General features: G+C 45.4%; 1 protein-coding gene across 1 annotated transcript in view; it reads right to left on the bottom strand.

The window, feature by feature from the left end:
- lama4 (laminin, alpha 4) overlaps positions 1–17,474 on the bottom strand; it is a 214,094-nt gene that overhangs the window by 144,395 nt on the left and 52,225 nt on the right. The window contains exons 4-6 of the mRNA XM_038799653.1: positions 14,487–14,567; positions 13,208–13,422; positions 4,663–4,763 (exon numbers count right to left, since the gene is read on the bottom strand). Of these exons, the coding sequence (XP_038655581.1) occupies positions 4,663–4,763; positions 13,208–13,422; positions 14,487–14,567 (397 nt within the window). The remainder of the gene's footprint in view (positions 1–4,662; positions 4,764–13,207; positions 13,423–14,486; positions 14,568–17,474) is intronic.

Genomic DNA, 17,474 nt, shown 5'->3' with positions numbered 1-17,474 from the left:
AGTACAAACTCCACACAGTCACCCAAGGCCAGAACTGAACCGGATCCCTGGTGCTGTAAGGCAGCAGTGCTAACTACTGTGTAACTGTGCCGCCCCCTCAGCAGGGCTTTCCAGGATATTGATCCAGTGACAGTGAAGGAACAGTGATATAGTTTCATGTCGGGATGGTGTCTGTCTTCAAGAGGAATTTGCAAATGACGCTGTTCCCATGCACCTCCCACCCTTGTCCTACTAGATGAAATGAAAAATGAAATGAAAATTGCTTATTGTCACAAGTAGGCTTCAAATGAAGTTACTGTCAAAAGCCCCTAGTCGCCACATTCCAGCGCCTGTTCAGGGAGGCTGTTACGGGAATTGAACCGTGCTGCTGGCCTGCATTCAAAGCCAGTGATTTAGCCCTGTGCTAAACAGATGGTAGAAGTGCTGGTTTGGACGGTGCTGTCAAAGAAGTCTTGGCGAGTTGCTGCAGTGCATTTTGTAAATGATACACATTGCTGCTCCATACACTGGTGGTGGAAGGACTCAATGTGTAGGGTAATGGTTGGGGGATGATTGGGGATTGCAATCAAGTGGCATGCTTTGTCCTGGATGTTGATGGGTTCCTTGAGTGTCATTGGCGCTTCATTCAGGCAATGTGGGGGTGCATTCCTTCACACTATTGACTTATACCCTGTAGATAGAGGAGTTAGGAGGTGAATGATCCCCAGTATATTGATTGTGGGAGTTCAGCAATAGTAATGTTATTGAACGTCAAGATGATTAGTTTCTGTCCTGTTGAGGAAGATGATTGCATGGAATTTTGTGGGGTGTGAATGTTATTTGCCACTTGTCAGTCCAAATCAGAATGTTCAATTCTTGCTGTATGCAAGCACCGATTATTTCAGTTGCTGAAGAGTTGTGAACGGTTTGAGCACTGTGTAACATCAGCGAACATCCCTATTTTTGGCCTTATGTTGGAGGGAAAGTCACTGATGAAGCTGCTGAAGATGGTGGGCTCAGGACAGTAAACTGAGAAAATCCTGCAGCAACGATTGGCCTCTAGCAGCCAATTTTCTTTATGTCACATATGACTCCTTCCCTCTTTCCCTCAATCCCATTGACTTCAATTTTACTACAAGTCCTTGATGCTCCTCTCAGTCGGATAATGTCAAAGGCAGTCACTTTCACCTCATCTCTAAAATTCAGCACTTTTGTCCACATTTAGCCCAATGCTGTAATGAGTTCAGGAGACAGTAACTTCATTGCAGTGTTAATATAAGCCTACTTGTGACAATAAAGCTTTGTTGAGTATTGTAGTATTGTTGAGTAGGTTATTGCTGTACAAGTGTCGCTTGACAGCACTGTCATTGACACTTTCCATCACTTTGCTGATGAACGAGAGTAGTCTAATGGGATTAATCAGCCACGTTGGATTTTCCCCACTTTTTAATGGACTGGGCATACCTGTGCAATATTCCACTTTGTGGAGTGGATGTCAGTGTTGCAGCTGTACTGCATCCACATGGTTAGGAGAGCAGATAGTTCTGGAGCACACGTCTTCAGTACTACAGCCAGAATGTTGTCATTGGCCTTTTGCTTTATCCAGTACTTCCAGTCATTTTACGGGGAGCTAATTAAATTAGCTGAAGATTGCCATCTCTGAAGCTGGGGACCTCAGGAGAAATTTCCATATGGGAATTGAGGTCTTTAAGAGGCCTAAATTAAATGTTTTCACCATTACATTATGTTTTTCTTTAAATTTGTCGATCTATGATATATTAAAATGGTGATGCTGCAAGTATGTGATTCTGTGAGAGTAATATTACGCAGCCCATGATGTACAATGGTATAGCCTCACTCATTGCCTTTTTGCAAATCTTCCTGCCCCACTCAACCTCTACGCTACTCTCCAATCAGCTGGAGGCATCTTCAATTCTTAAGCTTTACAATTATCCCTTCATTTGATGAGCATTGAAATAGTCTCTTTACTTTAATTATAAAGAAAACACTAAAAGAATGGTAGTCCTCAGTTTCATCAGCCAACTTGTTAGGGGTAATGGAAATCAGCAGCATGAGTAACTTAAATGAGCACATCCATATTTAATAATAATAATAATCTCTTATTGTCACAAGTAGGCTTCAAATGAAGTTACTGTGAAAAGCCCCTAGTCGCCACATTCCAGCGCCTGTTCAGGGAGGCTGGTACAGGAATTGAACCCGTGCTGCTGGCATTGTTCTGCTGTTTAGCCCACTGTGCTAAGTAACCCCAACATGGAAACCACTATTTAGTGGTAGTGTAATGGTATGTAGAAAGTATATCGAAGAAAACATGCTGGATGCCCTTCCCTGCATATTGAAGAAATTATTGTGTCTGGACAAGTGATGGGAACTCATATTCCACCCCACCATGAGACAGTTTCTAGGCTTTGCTCCATTGAATTTTTCTCTTGCATCTTCCTTTCCTTCCCACTGTTTACTTCCATTGTACCCTCTCATGTCCTCTCTTCCTCGCCCTTCCTGTCTTTCATTTTCCATTCACCTTCTCACATTCTCCCCCTCTTTTCCTCTCCCCTTAGCCCCTCCTCTTTCAGAGAAACACAGAAAATAGGAGCAGGAGTAGGCCATTTGGCCCTTCGAGCCATTCAATATGATCATGGTTGATCATCCAACTCAGTAACCTGTTCCCGCTTTCCCCCCATATGTTTTGACTCCCTTAACCCCAAGAGCTACATCTAACTCCTTCTTGGAAACATACAGGCCGGAATTCTCCAGCTGTTTCGGTTTTCTTTTCCCACCAGCAGTGTACATGCAGTTTCCCGGCATGTGGGGTGACTTTAATGGGAAATCCCATTGTGATAAGCAATGGGAATAGCGAATCCCGCCACCAGTGAACGGCGTACCGCTAAGAAACATGCAGCTGGGGGAACGGAAAATCCCACCCACAATGTTTTGGCCTCAACTACTTCCTGTGGTAACAAATTCCACACGCTCACCATTCTCTAGATGAAGAAATTTCTCCCAATCTCATTCCTAACTGATTTACCCCGTATCCTTAAACTGTGATCCTTAGTACTGGACTCCCCCGCCATCAGGAACACCTTTCTGCATCTACCCTGTCTCATCCTGCTGGAATTTGAGAAGTTTTTATGAAATCTCCCCCTCATTCTTCTGAACTCCAATGAATATAATCCTAACCGACTCAATCTCTCCTCATATGCCAGTCCCGCCATCCCAAGAATCAGTCTGGTAATCCTTCAGTGCACTCCCTTTAGAGCAAGAACATCCTTCCTCAGATATGAAGACCAAAATTTCACACATAGAAACATACCTAGCTGACCTGTCAATGGGATGGGCATGCATCCCACAGGCCAAGACATCCATGCTCCTTTACTCAAATTCTCTCGCAATATAGGTCAGCATAGGGGAGGTGGCAGCATAGGGGAGGTGGTGGCATAATAGTATTGTCCAGAAACCCAGGCTAATGCTCTGGGCACTCAGGTTCAAACCCCGCCACTGCAGATAGTGAAATTTGAGTTCAATAAAATAATCTGGAATTAAAAGTCTAAGGATGACCATGAAACCATTGTCGATTGCAATCTCTTATGTGGGATTTTGTCAAAAGCCTCTGGAAAGTCTAAATAAATCACATCCACCGGCTTTTCCTCATCAATTCTGCTAGTTGCAAACTTGGTGAATTCCAGTAAATGGGTCAAGCATGATTTCCCTGTCATAAATTCTTTCTGACTCTGTCGCATTCTGCCACTATTTTCCCACTGCTATTAAATCACATAATTAACTCATGCATTTTCCCCACTACCAATGCGAGGCTGACTGGTCTGTAATTCCCGGAGTTCTCTCCATCTCCCATTTTAAATAGTGGGGTTACATTAGCTACCCTCCAATCAGTAGGAATAGTTCCATAGTCTCTAGAATCTTGGGAGATTGCCACCAATGCAACCACTATTACTAGGGCCGCTTCATTAAGCACTACAGGATGTGGATTATTAAACTCTGGAGCCTTATCGGCCTTCAATCCCATCAATTTCCCCAACACCATTTCCCTATTAATACTGATTTCCTTCAGTCCCTCCCTCTCACTAATCTCTGTGTCCCCTAACATTTCCAGTATGTTATCTTTGTCCCCCTTTGTGAAGACAGCCCCAAAATATGTATTTAGTTGGTCAGCCATTTCGTTGCCACCCATTATAAATTCCCCAATTTTTAACTGCAAGGGACCTACATTTGTCTTCACCAATCTTTTTCTCTTTACATACATTTTCCTTTTCCATATGTCTCCAGCTCACCAACCTGGCCTCTTCTACCCCCATCCCCCCATCCCCATCTAGCTTCCGCATCCCCCTCCCCCAACCTGGCTACCTGCCCTCCCATCCTGTTTGTACTTGGACTTGACTGTTTGTGCAATGTCATGGGAAATTGACCAGTCACCCTATATCATCACATCCAATGATCTCAATATATATTTTTTAAAATTTAGAGTACCCAATTATTTTTTCCAATTAAGGGGCGAAACCCACGCAGACACGGGGAGAATGTGCAAACTCCACACGGACAGTGACCCAGAGGCGGGATCGAACCTGGGACCTCAGCGCCGTGAGGCAGCTGTGTTAACCACTAGGCCACTGTGCTGCCCTCAATGATCTCAATATTAATTGTTATACTCACCTCACAGTGTTCACAGAAGGCTCCTGATACTCCTGGCTTACAACGGCACTGCCCAGTAGCATGATCACATTCATCCGTGCCACATTTCTGACAGAGGCAGTCTTTATAAAGCAAAAGATTTATTTTTTAAATTCCTGGGTAATTTACAATTGATGCTGATTAGAAATTTCACAAGTTTTGAGTCATTGAGACACTTTAATGCTGCATATTCATGAAGAACAAGCGTCAGCAGTGGTAGCATTGGTCCAAAATTACCTGCATCATACCTACACAAAATTATGCACAAATGTACCCTGGTCAAGCATCTCACCAGCAATCTATGACATAATTTGCTGCAGTGATCATTGTGCTGATACTGGCGTGTAAAAACCAGTATAACAGGTGCAAATACAGTGACACAAATAGGACTGTTGAATGGGCTTCTATCTTTTACTCTCGTGCCTTGCTCTCAGATTATCTCTTGCTTTCCTGCTCCCCTTCTTCTCCCATTATTATGAACAGTAAGAAGTCTTACAACACCAGGTTAAAGTCCAACAGGTTTGATTCAAACACGAGCTTTCGGAGCGTGGCTCCTTCCTCAGCCGCGCTCCGAAAGCTCTTGTTTGAAACAAACCTGTTGGACTTTAACCTGGTGTTGTAAGACTTCTTACTGTGCTCACCCCAGTCCAATGCCGGCATCTCCACATCATTATTATGAAGGATTGGTGTTTGCCACTTAAGAAGGCATTCCAATTGTTTGACCCTTCTGAGTGTATCAGAGTGGAGAACAAGTATCTGAACAATTTTGTGTGAGCTAAAACTGACTGAATTTTGTTTCAAAGGCTTATACCTAAATTTTGGAAGTGTATTATTATAGGAAACTCTGGTGTCTTTTCCACATGGAGTGGATCTATATAAATAAGTAGCAGAGGATTGGGCAGACACATCTTGGAAGCATAAATAATCGAGGCAATTTGTTTATAATAGTGTTTCAGCATAAAATCAGTATAGATCAGCTAAGCACATATTCTCTTTCACCAAAAATGCAAGGACATTCTTATGCCATAGTTACGCCAAAGCTACCCATGAGATTCCAGGTTATTGTATCTGCCACTGTGTTTGCCCTTCTGCGTATGTGGGCGGGGGAATCTTCCCCTAGTCAGGTGGGTGTGGGGGGAGGGGGGCGATCTCCATGGGAGGAGGGGGCCTTCAATGTAACTTTGAGATTGGGTGCCCTTCAAAAAAAGTGCCCTGATCTCAGAATCCCGGCATTGCCCATCTGTTTAGGCCCTGCCTTCTCAATCCTCTGTGTGTTGCTTTCCCGCACATTGAAATTGCACAGAGTGCTGTCTGGTCAAGCGAGAAAAGGCATCTTTGAAACCAATGTGTTACACACACCTTTTCTCGCCAGATCCAGCACTCCGCACTTTTGGGAAAATTCTGCCCGATAACTATCACCAGAAAAAAGTACCAGAGAAACAAATGAGGCTGAAGTTTATGAAAGGAAGTCGCCATAGAAATAGTGGATGCACTGGTAATAATCTTCTAAGAATCCTTGAAAAGTCCCAGAGGATTGTAGAACTGGAAATGTAACATCCTTATTCACAAAGGGAGGGGAACAAAACACAGGTAACTATAGGCCAATTAGCTTAACATCTGTCTTAACATTGGGAAAATATTTGGGTCCATTATAAAGGACGTAATAGCAGAGAATTTAGAAAAATACAATATATTCAAGCAGAGTCAACATGGCTTCATGAAAGAGAAATCATGCCTGAAAAATATATTAGAATTCTTTGAGCTGGTAATAAGCCAAATAGATGAAGGGGAACTATTTGGATCTCAAAGAGCGTTCGATAAGGTACCACACAAAAGGCTACTTAATAAGATGAGAGCTCAAGGTTTGCGGGCAGTATGTTAGCTTGGATAGAGGATTGCCTAACTAACAGAAGCCAGAGAGTTGGGATAAGAGGGGTAATTTCAGGTTGGCAATCTATAACTAGCGGAGTGTCGTAGCGATCAGCCCCTTCATGCAGCAGCGATCAGTGCTGGGGCCACAGCTATTTACAATATATATAAATTACTTGACCAAAGGAAGTGAAAGGTACTGCAGATGACATAAAAGTAGGTGAGAAGGCAGCTGGTAAGGATGCACCCCCGCCGTGAATTTCACAGCAGTGAGGGATACATTCAACTCTGACAAAGGCGGGACCAGAAGATCCCACCACTGGTAAATGGCAGGCTGCCTCCTGTCACCACAAAACATGAGGTGAGTTGCACTGTAAATCCAGACCAAAGAGTCTACAGAGAGATATAGACAGGTAAGTGGGGGGCAAAAACTTGGCAGATGGAACATAATGTAGGAACATGTGAAGTGATGCACTTTGGCAGGAAGAATAAAGGAGCTTAATATTATTTAAATGACTAAAGAAAGCAGCACAGAAGGATTTGGGTGTCCTTATTCATAAATGACAAAAAGCTAACATGCAAGTTCAGAAGGTAGTTGGGAAGGTAAATGGAATATTGGTCTTTATTTCAAAGGGAGTGGAGTATAAAAATAGAGAAGTCCTGCTAAAATTATATAAGGCACCAGTTGGACAATACCTAGAATATTGTGAACAGTTTTGATCCCCTTATCTAAGGAAAGATATGGAGGCAGTCCAGAGAAGGTTCACTCGGTTGATCCTGGGCTTGGAGGGATTTTTTAATGAAGAGAGGTTGAGTAGGTTGGGCCTGTACTCATTGGAGTTTAGAAGAATGAGAGGTGACCTTATTGAGATATATAGGATTCGCAGGGGGTTTGACAGGGTAGATGCTGAGAGGTTGTTTCACCTTGTGAGAGAGTCTAGGACCAGATGGCATAATCTCAGATAAAGGGGTCGCCTATTTAAAACAAAGATGAGGAGGGATTTTGTCTCTCAGAGAGTAGTGAATCTATGGAATTCTTTACTGCAGAGGGCTGTAGAGGCTGAATTGTTAAGTGTGTTCAAGGCTGAGATGGGCAGATGTTTAATCAGTAAGGGAATAAAGGATTGTGAGGATAAGGTGGGAAAATAGAGTACAGGATTGTCACATCAAATGAGTCATGATCTCAATGAATGGTGGAGAGGACTGGATGGGCCAAATGGCCTACATCTGCACCTCCGTCTTATGATTTTATGGTGAACTGCCCTCTGAACTGCAGGTGGTGATGTTCCCATGCATCTGCTGTCTTGGTGGTAGAGGTCGCAGTGTTGAAAGTTTAATAAGGACACGGGAAGGCCACACTGAGTGAGATAAAAATCAAAGTTTATTTATAAGAGCGATATGTACACAACCCAGTATATCCCTACTGGGTTCTCTACTGGCAGACCTTTTGTACAGTGATTACAGAGATACCCTACACCTAACAGAGGACATGTACTGCGCAAGGAGCACCGGAAAGGCAAGCATACGCACCCCATAGGTCCTTTGCGGTATATTATATTCTTCTCCTCTAAAGTCCAAAGAGCCCCTCCATGAACGATGAGGAGGTGTAGATGGAGGACGGCGGAGTCTTTTCAGTTCTGGCAAGTCTTCATTGAGCTGATGCGTCGGATCAGTACACCATGCTGACGAACATGGTCTGCATCAGGAACATCATGGTGGGCGATCGCCAGGAGGCGGCTGAACTATGGAGCAGTGTCCGAGACCTCAGAGGTCTGCATCTCCTTCTCAGAGTCAGAAGACACAATGTTGGGCATGTCAGCATCAAGAAAGACTGGAAGCGTTACAGCAGGCTGGTATGCAATATAGCTGGGAGACCTGGGATAGGCTTCTTTCAAGGCACTTCCTGAGGGAGCAACCTCCGCGAGTGAAGGTGATCCAGGTGCCATCTCATAATATGCTCTCAGAACCTGGTAGGAGACCGTCCTATTTGATTGACGACAATCCCAGAGAACCAGCGAGCACCATTACAAATGAACACCACGTTGTCCGGTGCGAAGTGTCGAATAGGTCGATGTCAAACGAGGCAACGCCCTTGCATCTCTTCGTTATGGTGAACCTTTGCCCCGCTGTCTCAGTCAGATGCGAAGCCTATGACCGATGAACATCTCAGTGGGGACTACCCTAGTTACTTCGTGAAGCGTGGTTTGGTAAAAAGAAAAAATCTTGCCCATCTTGTATCCATCAAGCCAGAAGTCTGTTTCATGAACCTCCGCTTAACCGTCTGCATGACCCTCTCTACCAGGCCATTCAATTCTGGATGGTAAGGGGTGGTGTGGCCATGATGAATCCCATTCCTCGCTCGTAAAAGAGGATACAAGATGTTAAGATGTTGTCGGTTACAAGTACTCACGGACTCCATGTGTGAAAAACGAAATGCGTAAATGCACAACCATTGCCCGCGTGGTGACATCGCCATTTTCTGGACCTCCAGCCACTTTGAGTGGGCATCTACCAAGATGAGAAACAACAAACCCAAAAAAGGGCCAGAGGAAATGGGATGTACATGAGTCCAAGGGCGCCCCGCCCACTCAAAGGGCATAGGGGTGCCATTGTGGGAAGGTTCTGGAGCACTGCTGAGCCAAGGTCTCGATATTGTTGTCCAATCCCAGCCACCTGACGTAGCTTATCACTAGCATCGTCCTTTTGGACACACCAGAATGTCTGCTGTGAAGGTCCTTCAATATGATAGCCTGTCCCTTCACCAGGACAACAACCCTAGTGCCCCACAGGAGGATACCATCTTCCAATCTGCTGTGACAATTTTGATGAGAAAGCCAATCCCACCCTCACCGTCAGTTTAATAAGGACATGGGGAGTCCGCACCAAGTGAAATAAAAAACAAAGTTTATTTCCAAGAACAATACGTACACAACCTGGTAGATCCCTGCCAGGTTCTCTACTGGTTAGTGTCTTAATGGCCAACTTTTTATACAGTGATTAACTAGATACAATAATAATCTTTATTTTCGCAAGTAGGCTTATGTTAACACTGCAATGAAGTTACTGTGAAATTCCCCTAGTCGCCAAATTCTGGTGCCTGTTTGGGTACACTGAGGGAGAATTCAGAATGTCTAAATGACCTAACAGCACGTCTTTTGGGGCTTGTGGGAGGAAACCAAAGGAAACCCACGCAGACACGGGGAGAACATGCAGACTCCGCACAGACAGTGACCCAAATGGGAATCGAACCTGGGACTCTGGTGCTGTGAACCTATAGTGCTAACCACTATGCTACCATGCTGTCCCTAGCAGGGGAGCTCATACTCCGCAAGAGGCAAAAGGAAGACAAGCATTCCCATCCTGTAGTCCCATGTGGACTATTACAGAAAGGTGTTGTTGAAAGATGATTGATGAATTGCATCTTCTAAATGGGATGGACTGTTGCTGCTGCATGTCAGTGATGGCTAGGGTGCTGATCAGGTAAGCTGCTTTGTCTTGGATAGTGTTGAGCTTCAGTGTGTTGTTGGCACAAAGGATGCATTAACGGAATGTGCACTCTCAGGCTAATGTTTTGTCAGGATAGTGGTGACCCCGATAATGAACCAGAAAACTACAAGACTCTGACTTAGCCCGTGGGGAGAGCCCCATCCGGACTTCATGCCCATCACAGAGATAATGATGAACTCCTGCCAATCAGAGGGACTGAAACTCTTTGGTTTCTGCAGTGGGACTGTGATAGGTGTGGGTAGGGAGGTGGGTATTGTTGTGGGGGTAGCCACTGCCATTGTGAGGGTCCTCTAGAGGTTGCCTGGTTCAGAGCCCCCCAACTTGCATGGAGGCCACTTGCATCCACACTCAGTGAATGGCCTCTGGTAAAATTCCAATGATGATGGGAAGAGGCCCTTGATTGGCCACATAAATTACTCAATTAGCCTCTGGTTGGATGGGTCATCTACCTCTCCCTTGCTTCTGTCAAATGCCGTTGTAGTAGAAAGGTGACGGGCATGCCACCTAACTCCCCCTGTATAATGGCCTCTCCACATTCACATCACCACTGACCCGGTATCCTATCCTGTTCATGCAGACCCCTAAAGTCCCAGTTTAAGAGAATTACAGTTTAGGAGTACAAATCAAGAAATCAATGGTCCATTCCTCAGAGGATTCTCCATCTATTAAAATGCAAACTTGAGCAAGGTTGTTTCTCTTCCTTCAGAATCTTTGGAAATATTTTCTGAATGCGAGACACTTTAGATAAACCTTCATCTGTTTTTAATTCCCACCGTAACTGTTGTTTGAAATTGTCTAATTGCACCATTCACTGATGTAATGGGGCATATGAAAAGGAATGGGATTCCGATCTTGATTAAGACACACGTGGGAGCATTTTTAAAATTGAGCTCATTAGGGAAGTGATCAAACATAGTTTACAACACAAAGAATGATGAGGAGATTATGTGAGTATGCATTAAAGGAAGTGCGTCATTTTTAGGAGAGGTTGGTACTTAGGAAAATTCACAGCTGAACTTGCCTTTGGACACGATTCTCCTGATCCATGACTAAGTGCTCCTGCGAACTCCTGGGAAACAAGAGTGATTCCCGCTGGCGCTAAGAGCAACCCTGATGTGCTATGCTATGGCACTTGGAATTTTCTTTTAGCTGAATTTGCTTTTCCATACAATTCCATGGCATGCTGGGGTCCACGCTGCAACTGAGAGGGGTGGGACCTAAACTCTCCCACACCTCTGAGATCAGACCGCCCTTTAAAAGAGGCGCTCTGATCTCAAAAAGCTGCTGCAGACCCCCACCATCACTCTCCTCCCCAGATCATTGGTATGGGACCCCAGCAAACTAATAGCTGTCAAGGGCCCCTTTCTCAGAAACCCTCTTCAGCCCCCAGACACCCCTTCAGCCACCACCAGTGCCTCCCTCAATACCCCTCTTTCAGGCCCACCCCTTGGTAGTGCCAACCTGGCATCTTGCAGTCCAACAGGTGGCAAGTTGGTAAGTAACTTCCCAATAATTGCTACCAGAGGGGGACCCTTCAACAGAGGTAGGAGTCAGGGGGCTTGTGCTGGATTGGAAGGGCCCAAGCCAGGGGTATTTCCTTGAATGGGGCTTGTATGGCTGCCCTTCCCATCTCCAGCCTTTAAACCTATTAAATAGTCAGTCAGTATATAAAAATTAAAGTGTTCTTGTAATAAAATGAAAGTGATCCAATCTGTACCTCTTAACCCATTTAAAAGGCCTGTCAGTATGTCAGGTTTAAAGCTCTGTGTGACAAAGGTAAAAGTAATTTACCTTTAAAGTGGTGGAAACCTTTGAAGTGGTTTTCAAAAATTCAATTTCATTGCCCTTTAAAGTATATAAGTATGTGTGTACGCCTAGAAGGCTGAAAGCTTTGATCTGCATTGTTTACATTCAAGTTTAGGACAATTACAATTTATCTGACCTGTTATTGCACAGAAAGAATTTGTAAAGTGTTGCATATTAACGCAGAATATCTTTCCATATGTTTCAAAGAAGTTACATAAAAGCTGTTTATTTTATTGTGGTAGGCTTTAACTTGATTCCCCACAGATTGTAAAAAGTAAACAGTTTGTTGTATTATTTTGTGTTGTGCAAAAAGAAACTATTGATTGAACGAAGTGAATCAAATCATCTGTTGATTTATAATCATTATGTTTATTTAGGGGCTGGTTTAGCTCACAAGGCTAAATCGCTAGTTTATAAAGCAGACCAAGCAGGCCAGCAGCACGGTTCGATTCCCGTACCAGCCTCCCCGGACAGGCGCCGGAATGTGGCGACTAGGGGCTTTTCACAGTAACTTCATTGAAGCCTACTCGTGACAATAAAGCGATTTTCATTTTCATTTTCATTATTGTGAAATAAAATGGTTTTATGAAGTGTACATTTGTGGAGAAATATCTGTATACTCAGGCTACATTATATAAATTGATGATAAAATATTATCAAGGAAAAATGTTTATATTATTCAAGTTGATAAGTTGTATGAACAGGCTACGATATGGCTTGGGAGAAGATAAGATGGCAGGTAAAAATAGCTTTAAAACTGTTTAGTCTAGCATGGAGCAAATTCATACTTGGGCACAGAGGTGAAATATTAGTGACCTACTCATAAATCGAATCCAAGTCACCGTTAGTGTTTCTGATAGAACATGATACTTTGGTCTCCGACTATTCAGAAAGAGTATGACTTACTCACCCATGGTATTTTCACCATATTTCCACAAATAAACTTTCCTTGACTAAATTGCCAGCATTTGAGGTTTCTAATTACAACCTGGCTTCCACAAAATGATTGGAAAAAGGCTGTCAGGGAAGTTTAAAAAAGCCTTAGTTTATTAAAAGAATAGGAACAGCACTAAAAAAATTAAAGCTTAAACATTCTTATGAAATTTTATTCCTGAGCCTGAAAGTGATTTTGTTTCTCTTGTTCAAAGCTCAGGCTCGAATTTCCAAAATCATTGTTTTCCCATTTTTCCCATACTTACATGGTACTTTTGGCAATTAAGTACACATTAGCAACTTGTAAGTAAATGAATTAATTTATTGTTCATTCTGTTTCACTCTTAAGGTCTTCAGCTGCATTTGGAAGTTGTAACAATCATTGAACAGCTATATAAATAGATGTACACACCTGTGCAGTTTTTAGTATTGATGGCATCTCCATAGTAACTAGGGGCACAGCGTTCACAGTGGATGCCTGTCGTATTTCGCAGACAATTGCGGCAATACCCAGTTTCCTCATTGCAGTCATCAAATATGAGATTGGGATCAGAGTTACCATTACAGTTACATTTTCTGCAACTGCTTCCATAGAGTAAAGGTGTTCCATAGTAACCAGGTGCACATCTGGAATAAACAAGCATCTCTTTAAATACATTTGTTCTTCATTGTGATGCAGCTAGGGCTCTTCCATATTTGGGTGGTAATTACTTTGGTAAATGTTTAGCATTTTTTGAAGAAGGTCTCATTAAAATGAGGATTACCATTACAGGGAATTGAAGCATTTTCTACTTTTGTACTTAACAGCCTTACAAGGTACTTCCAGGTAATGCTCCTTCTAACCTGGATGCATGCATGAGTGCGTGGAATTCTAGGGTGCACTGCGCTCATAATAAATAGGCAACGCACACCCAATGTTTCCTTTAAGAAGCATGCATGCACCTCCTTGTGATAATCTGTAAAGAATCACAGAGTGCAACACGTTGCCTATGCAGAGAAAAGAGAAATTTGAGATAACATTGCTCCCATCCTATGATGACGTGGAATAACGCTTCATCTACATACTAAGACAATACATCATAGTGTAGAGGATGAACAGAGTAAAATTATTGTGGCCCAAACGTTTTTGTCAACATAAATACGAGGGAAGATACACAATTTAAAGTGGATATCCAAAAGTAGCTTTGGGAAAACATTATCTCACGATTTGGCTTCTCAGTCATCTGCATTGTCTGAACATGAGTTTTGAAAAATATTTTCAGGCTGAACACAAATCAAGCCCATGACGGAAAACTATGGCTTGCCCCTATTAGTCCACGTATACATTTAACAATGTCATAGGTGCTAATCATTGCTAGACAACCTCTTGGGCATGAAAATGAATGGCAATAATTGTGGCCACCCAGTCCTTCAGATTTTAAATGCTGTTGGATATTTTAAAAAATAAGTTTATCTTTTACTTTTTCTTGTTGTTTCTCTTCTCTCTATTTATTTATCTTTCTGAATTAACCCATTCTATTTAACCTTCAATCCTTCAATCTAATTGGTAAAGGAGATCCTCAGTTGCTTGTCCTGCTCACCAGTTTAGGGTGTCACACCTTTGCCATCTCCTACTGCTAAAAATATACAGGATAAAATATTTTTCTATCACACACAATTTAATGCAAACAACCAAAATAAAAAATACCAACCTTTCACACCTGGGTCCAGCATAGTTTTTCTGACATACACATCGCAATTTGTCAGCTTTAATCATACAGGAAAGAGCAAAACTGTAATTAGAAAGAAAATACAAGAAAAAGTCAATTTCCATTTCATAGCAGTTTTAAAGCTTTTACTTCCGCCCTTGCCATTGTCTGTGCTACATTCAACCAGGCTTAACATTATTATATTCAATAGCTGCACTTATTAATATGGCCGACCATAGAATATATAGCAGCCCTACAATGCAAAAGGAGGCAATTGCCTCCTGAGAGAAAAATAAGTTAATACTAGGCAGTCAGTGTGGTTTTGGCAAAGGCAGGTTATGTCTGACAAATGTAATTGAGTTTGTTGACGAGTGTCAAAGGCAGTAGATAAGGGTAATGCTGTGGATGTTGTCATCATAGAATGCCTACAGTGCAGAAGGAGGCCTTCCAGCCCATCGTGTCTGCACAGACCCTCAAAAGACCATCGTACCTAGGCCCAATCCTCCACCCTATCGCTGTAACCCCACCCAACCTTTGGATACTAAGGGCAATTTAACATGACCAATCCACCTAACCTGCACACCTTTGGACAGTGGGAGGAAACCAGACAACCCCGAGGAAACCCACGTAGACATTCGGAGGATGTCCAAAACTTCACACAGACAGTAACCCAAGGTCAGAATTGAACCCGGGTCCCTGGAGCTGTGTTAACCACTCAGCCACCGCGCCACTGTATTGGACCTTCAGAAAGCATTTGCTCAGGTGCCACAAGGCAGGTTGGTTAGCGGATTGATGGGTCCTTGGCAGCATGTATTAGAAGTTGGTTAAGAGATAAGAAACTGATAGTAGGCACAGATGGATATTTCTCAGACTGGAGACGAGTTGAATGTGATGTTCCCTAGTGCTTATTGCTGGGATCCTTGCTTTTTCTGATGTCTATAAACAATTTAGAGATGGGTGTTGAGGGGAAAATCTCTAAATTTGCAGATGATACTAAGCTAGGGAGAATAGTGAATTGTAAGGATGGCACTAAGCGACTTCAGAGGGACGTTGACAAGTTGGTCAAATGAGCACACACTTGGCAGATGGATTTCAATGCAGAGAAATGTGAGGTAATGCATTATGGGAGAAGAAATATGGGGAGACAATGCAGGCTTAATGGTACAACTTTAAGGGGAGTACAGGAGCAAAGGGAATTCGGGGTTCAAGTGCATTATTCTCGGAAGGTGGCCAGGCAAGTGGAAACAGTTGTTAAGGCTTACAGGATCCTTGAGTTTATAAATAGAGGTACAGAGTATAAAAGCAAGAAAGTAATGCTGCACGTCTACAAATCATTGGTCAGAACACATTTGGAATATTGTGTTCAGTCGTGGGCACTTTATTTAAGCAAGGATGTTAATGCCCTAGAGAGAGTACAGACAAGATTTACGAGAATGATACCAGGGACGGGATTCTCCGTTGCCCGTCGTAACGCGGGTTTCCGGCGAGAAAAATCGGTGTTAATCACTCCGGCGTCGGGGCCTTCTTTTAGGCCGCTATTCTCCGTTCCCGGAGGGGCTAGCAGCTGAATGACGCGATACGCGTCAGTTTCACCAGCTGCGGAAGTGGTGAGACCCGGCGTTTTTTGGAGGAGGAGGAGGAGAGAGACAGACCCGGCATTTGGGGGGGGGGGGGTGGTTCCGGCATTTGGGGGGGAGGGGGTGGTTCCGGCATTTGGGGGGGGGGGGGGGTGTTTCCGTGCATTTGGGGGTGGTTACGGCATTTGGGGGGGGGGGGGGTTGTTTTACCGCATTGGGGGGGTTCCGCATTGGGGGGGGGGGTGTCTGACTGGGAGGGGGGGGGGTTTTCCGGCATTGGTGGGTGGGCTTCCGGCTTTGGGTGGGGGGGGGTTCCGGCATTTGGGGGGGGGGTTCCGGCTTTGCTTTGGGGGGGGTGGTGGGGGGGTGGGGGGGGGGGTTCCCGGCTTTTGGGGGGGGGGGTTTTTCCCGGCTTTGGGGGGGGGGGGGGTGCGGGGTCCGGCATGGTTGGGGGGGGGGGGTTCCGGCATTTGGGGGGGGGTGGGGGGGGGGTTGCGGCATCGGGGGGGGGGGTTTGGGGGCAGCGGCGTGCAGAGAGGGGGGGCGACGGATCCCGGGGCCAACGCACCGTCGCCCCCCCCCTCTGAACGCCCTGCCCCCTACCCAACACACCCCCCTCACCCACCCCTACCTCCCTCCCCACCACCCTACCTCCCTCCCCACCACCCCTACCTCCCTCCCCCCCCCCCCTACCTCCCTCCAACGCCCCTACCTCCCTCCCCACCACCCCTACCTCCCTCCCCACCACCCCTACCTCCCTCCCCACCACCCCTACCTCCTTCCAACGCCCCTACCTCCCTCCCCACCACCCCTACCTCCCTCCCCACCACCCCTACCTCCCTCCCCACCACCACTACCTCCCTCCCCACCACCCCTACCCCCCCTCCCACCACCCCTACCCCCCTTCAACGCCGCCCCCCATCTCTCGCAACGCCACAACCCCCCACCCTCAACACCGCAACCCCCCCTCATCGCCGCAACCCCCCCCTCTCAACGCCGGGTCCCCCCCCTCAACGCCGGTACCCACACCCCGTCCCCCTCCCTCTGAAGGCCAGTACCCACACACCCCCCCCTCTCTCCTCCTCCCCCCCCCTCTCTCCTCCTCCCCCCCTCTCTCCTCCTCCCCCCTCTCCTCCTCCCCCCCTTCCTTCCTCCTCCCCCCCTTCCTTCCTCCTCCCCCCTTCCTTCCTCCTCCCCCCCCTTCCTTCCTCCTCCCCCCCTTCCTTCCTCCTCCCCCCCTTCCTTCCTCCTCCCCCTTCCTTCCTCCGTTAGTGGGGGGGGGGTGCGCCATTAGTGGGGGGGGGGGGGTGGGGGTGGGGGGTGGGGGTGGGGGTGGGGGGGTGCGGCGTTGGAGGGGGGTAGGGGTGGTGAAGGGGGTAGGGGTGGTGAGGGGAGGGGGTTGGGGTAGGGGCAG

The sequence above is a fragment of the Scyliorhinus canicula genome, chromosome 6 (assembly GCF_902713615.1).
Source record: "Scyliorhinus canicula chromosome 6, sScyCan1.1, whole genome shotgun sequence".
NCBI lineage: Eukaryota > Metazoa > Chordata > Chondrichthyes > Carcharhiniformes > Scyliorhinidae > Scyliorhinus > Scyliorhinus canicula.
Note: the sequence above shows the minus strand (reverse complement) of the source record. Positions and strands in the feature narration are given on the sequence as shown.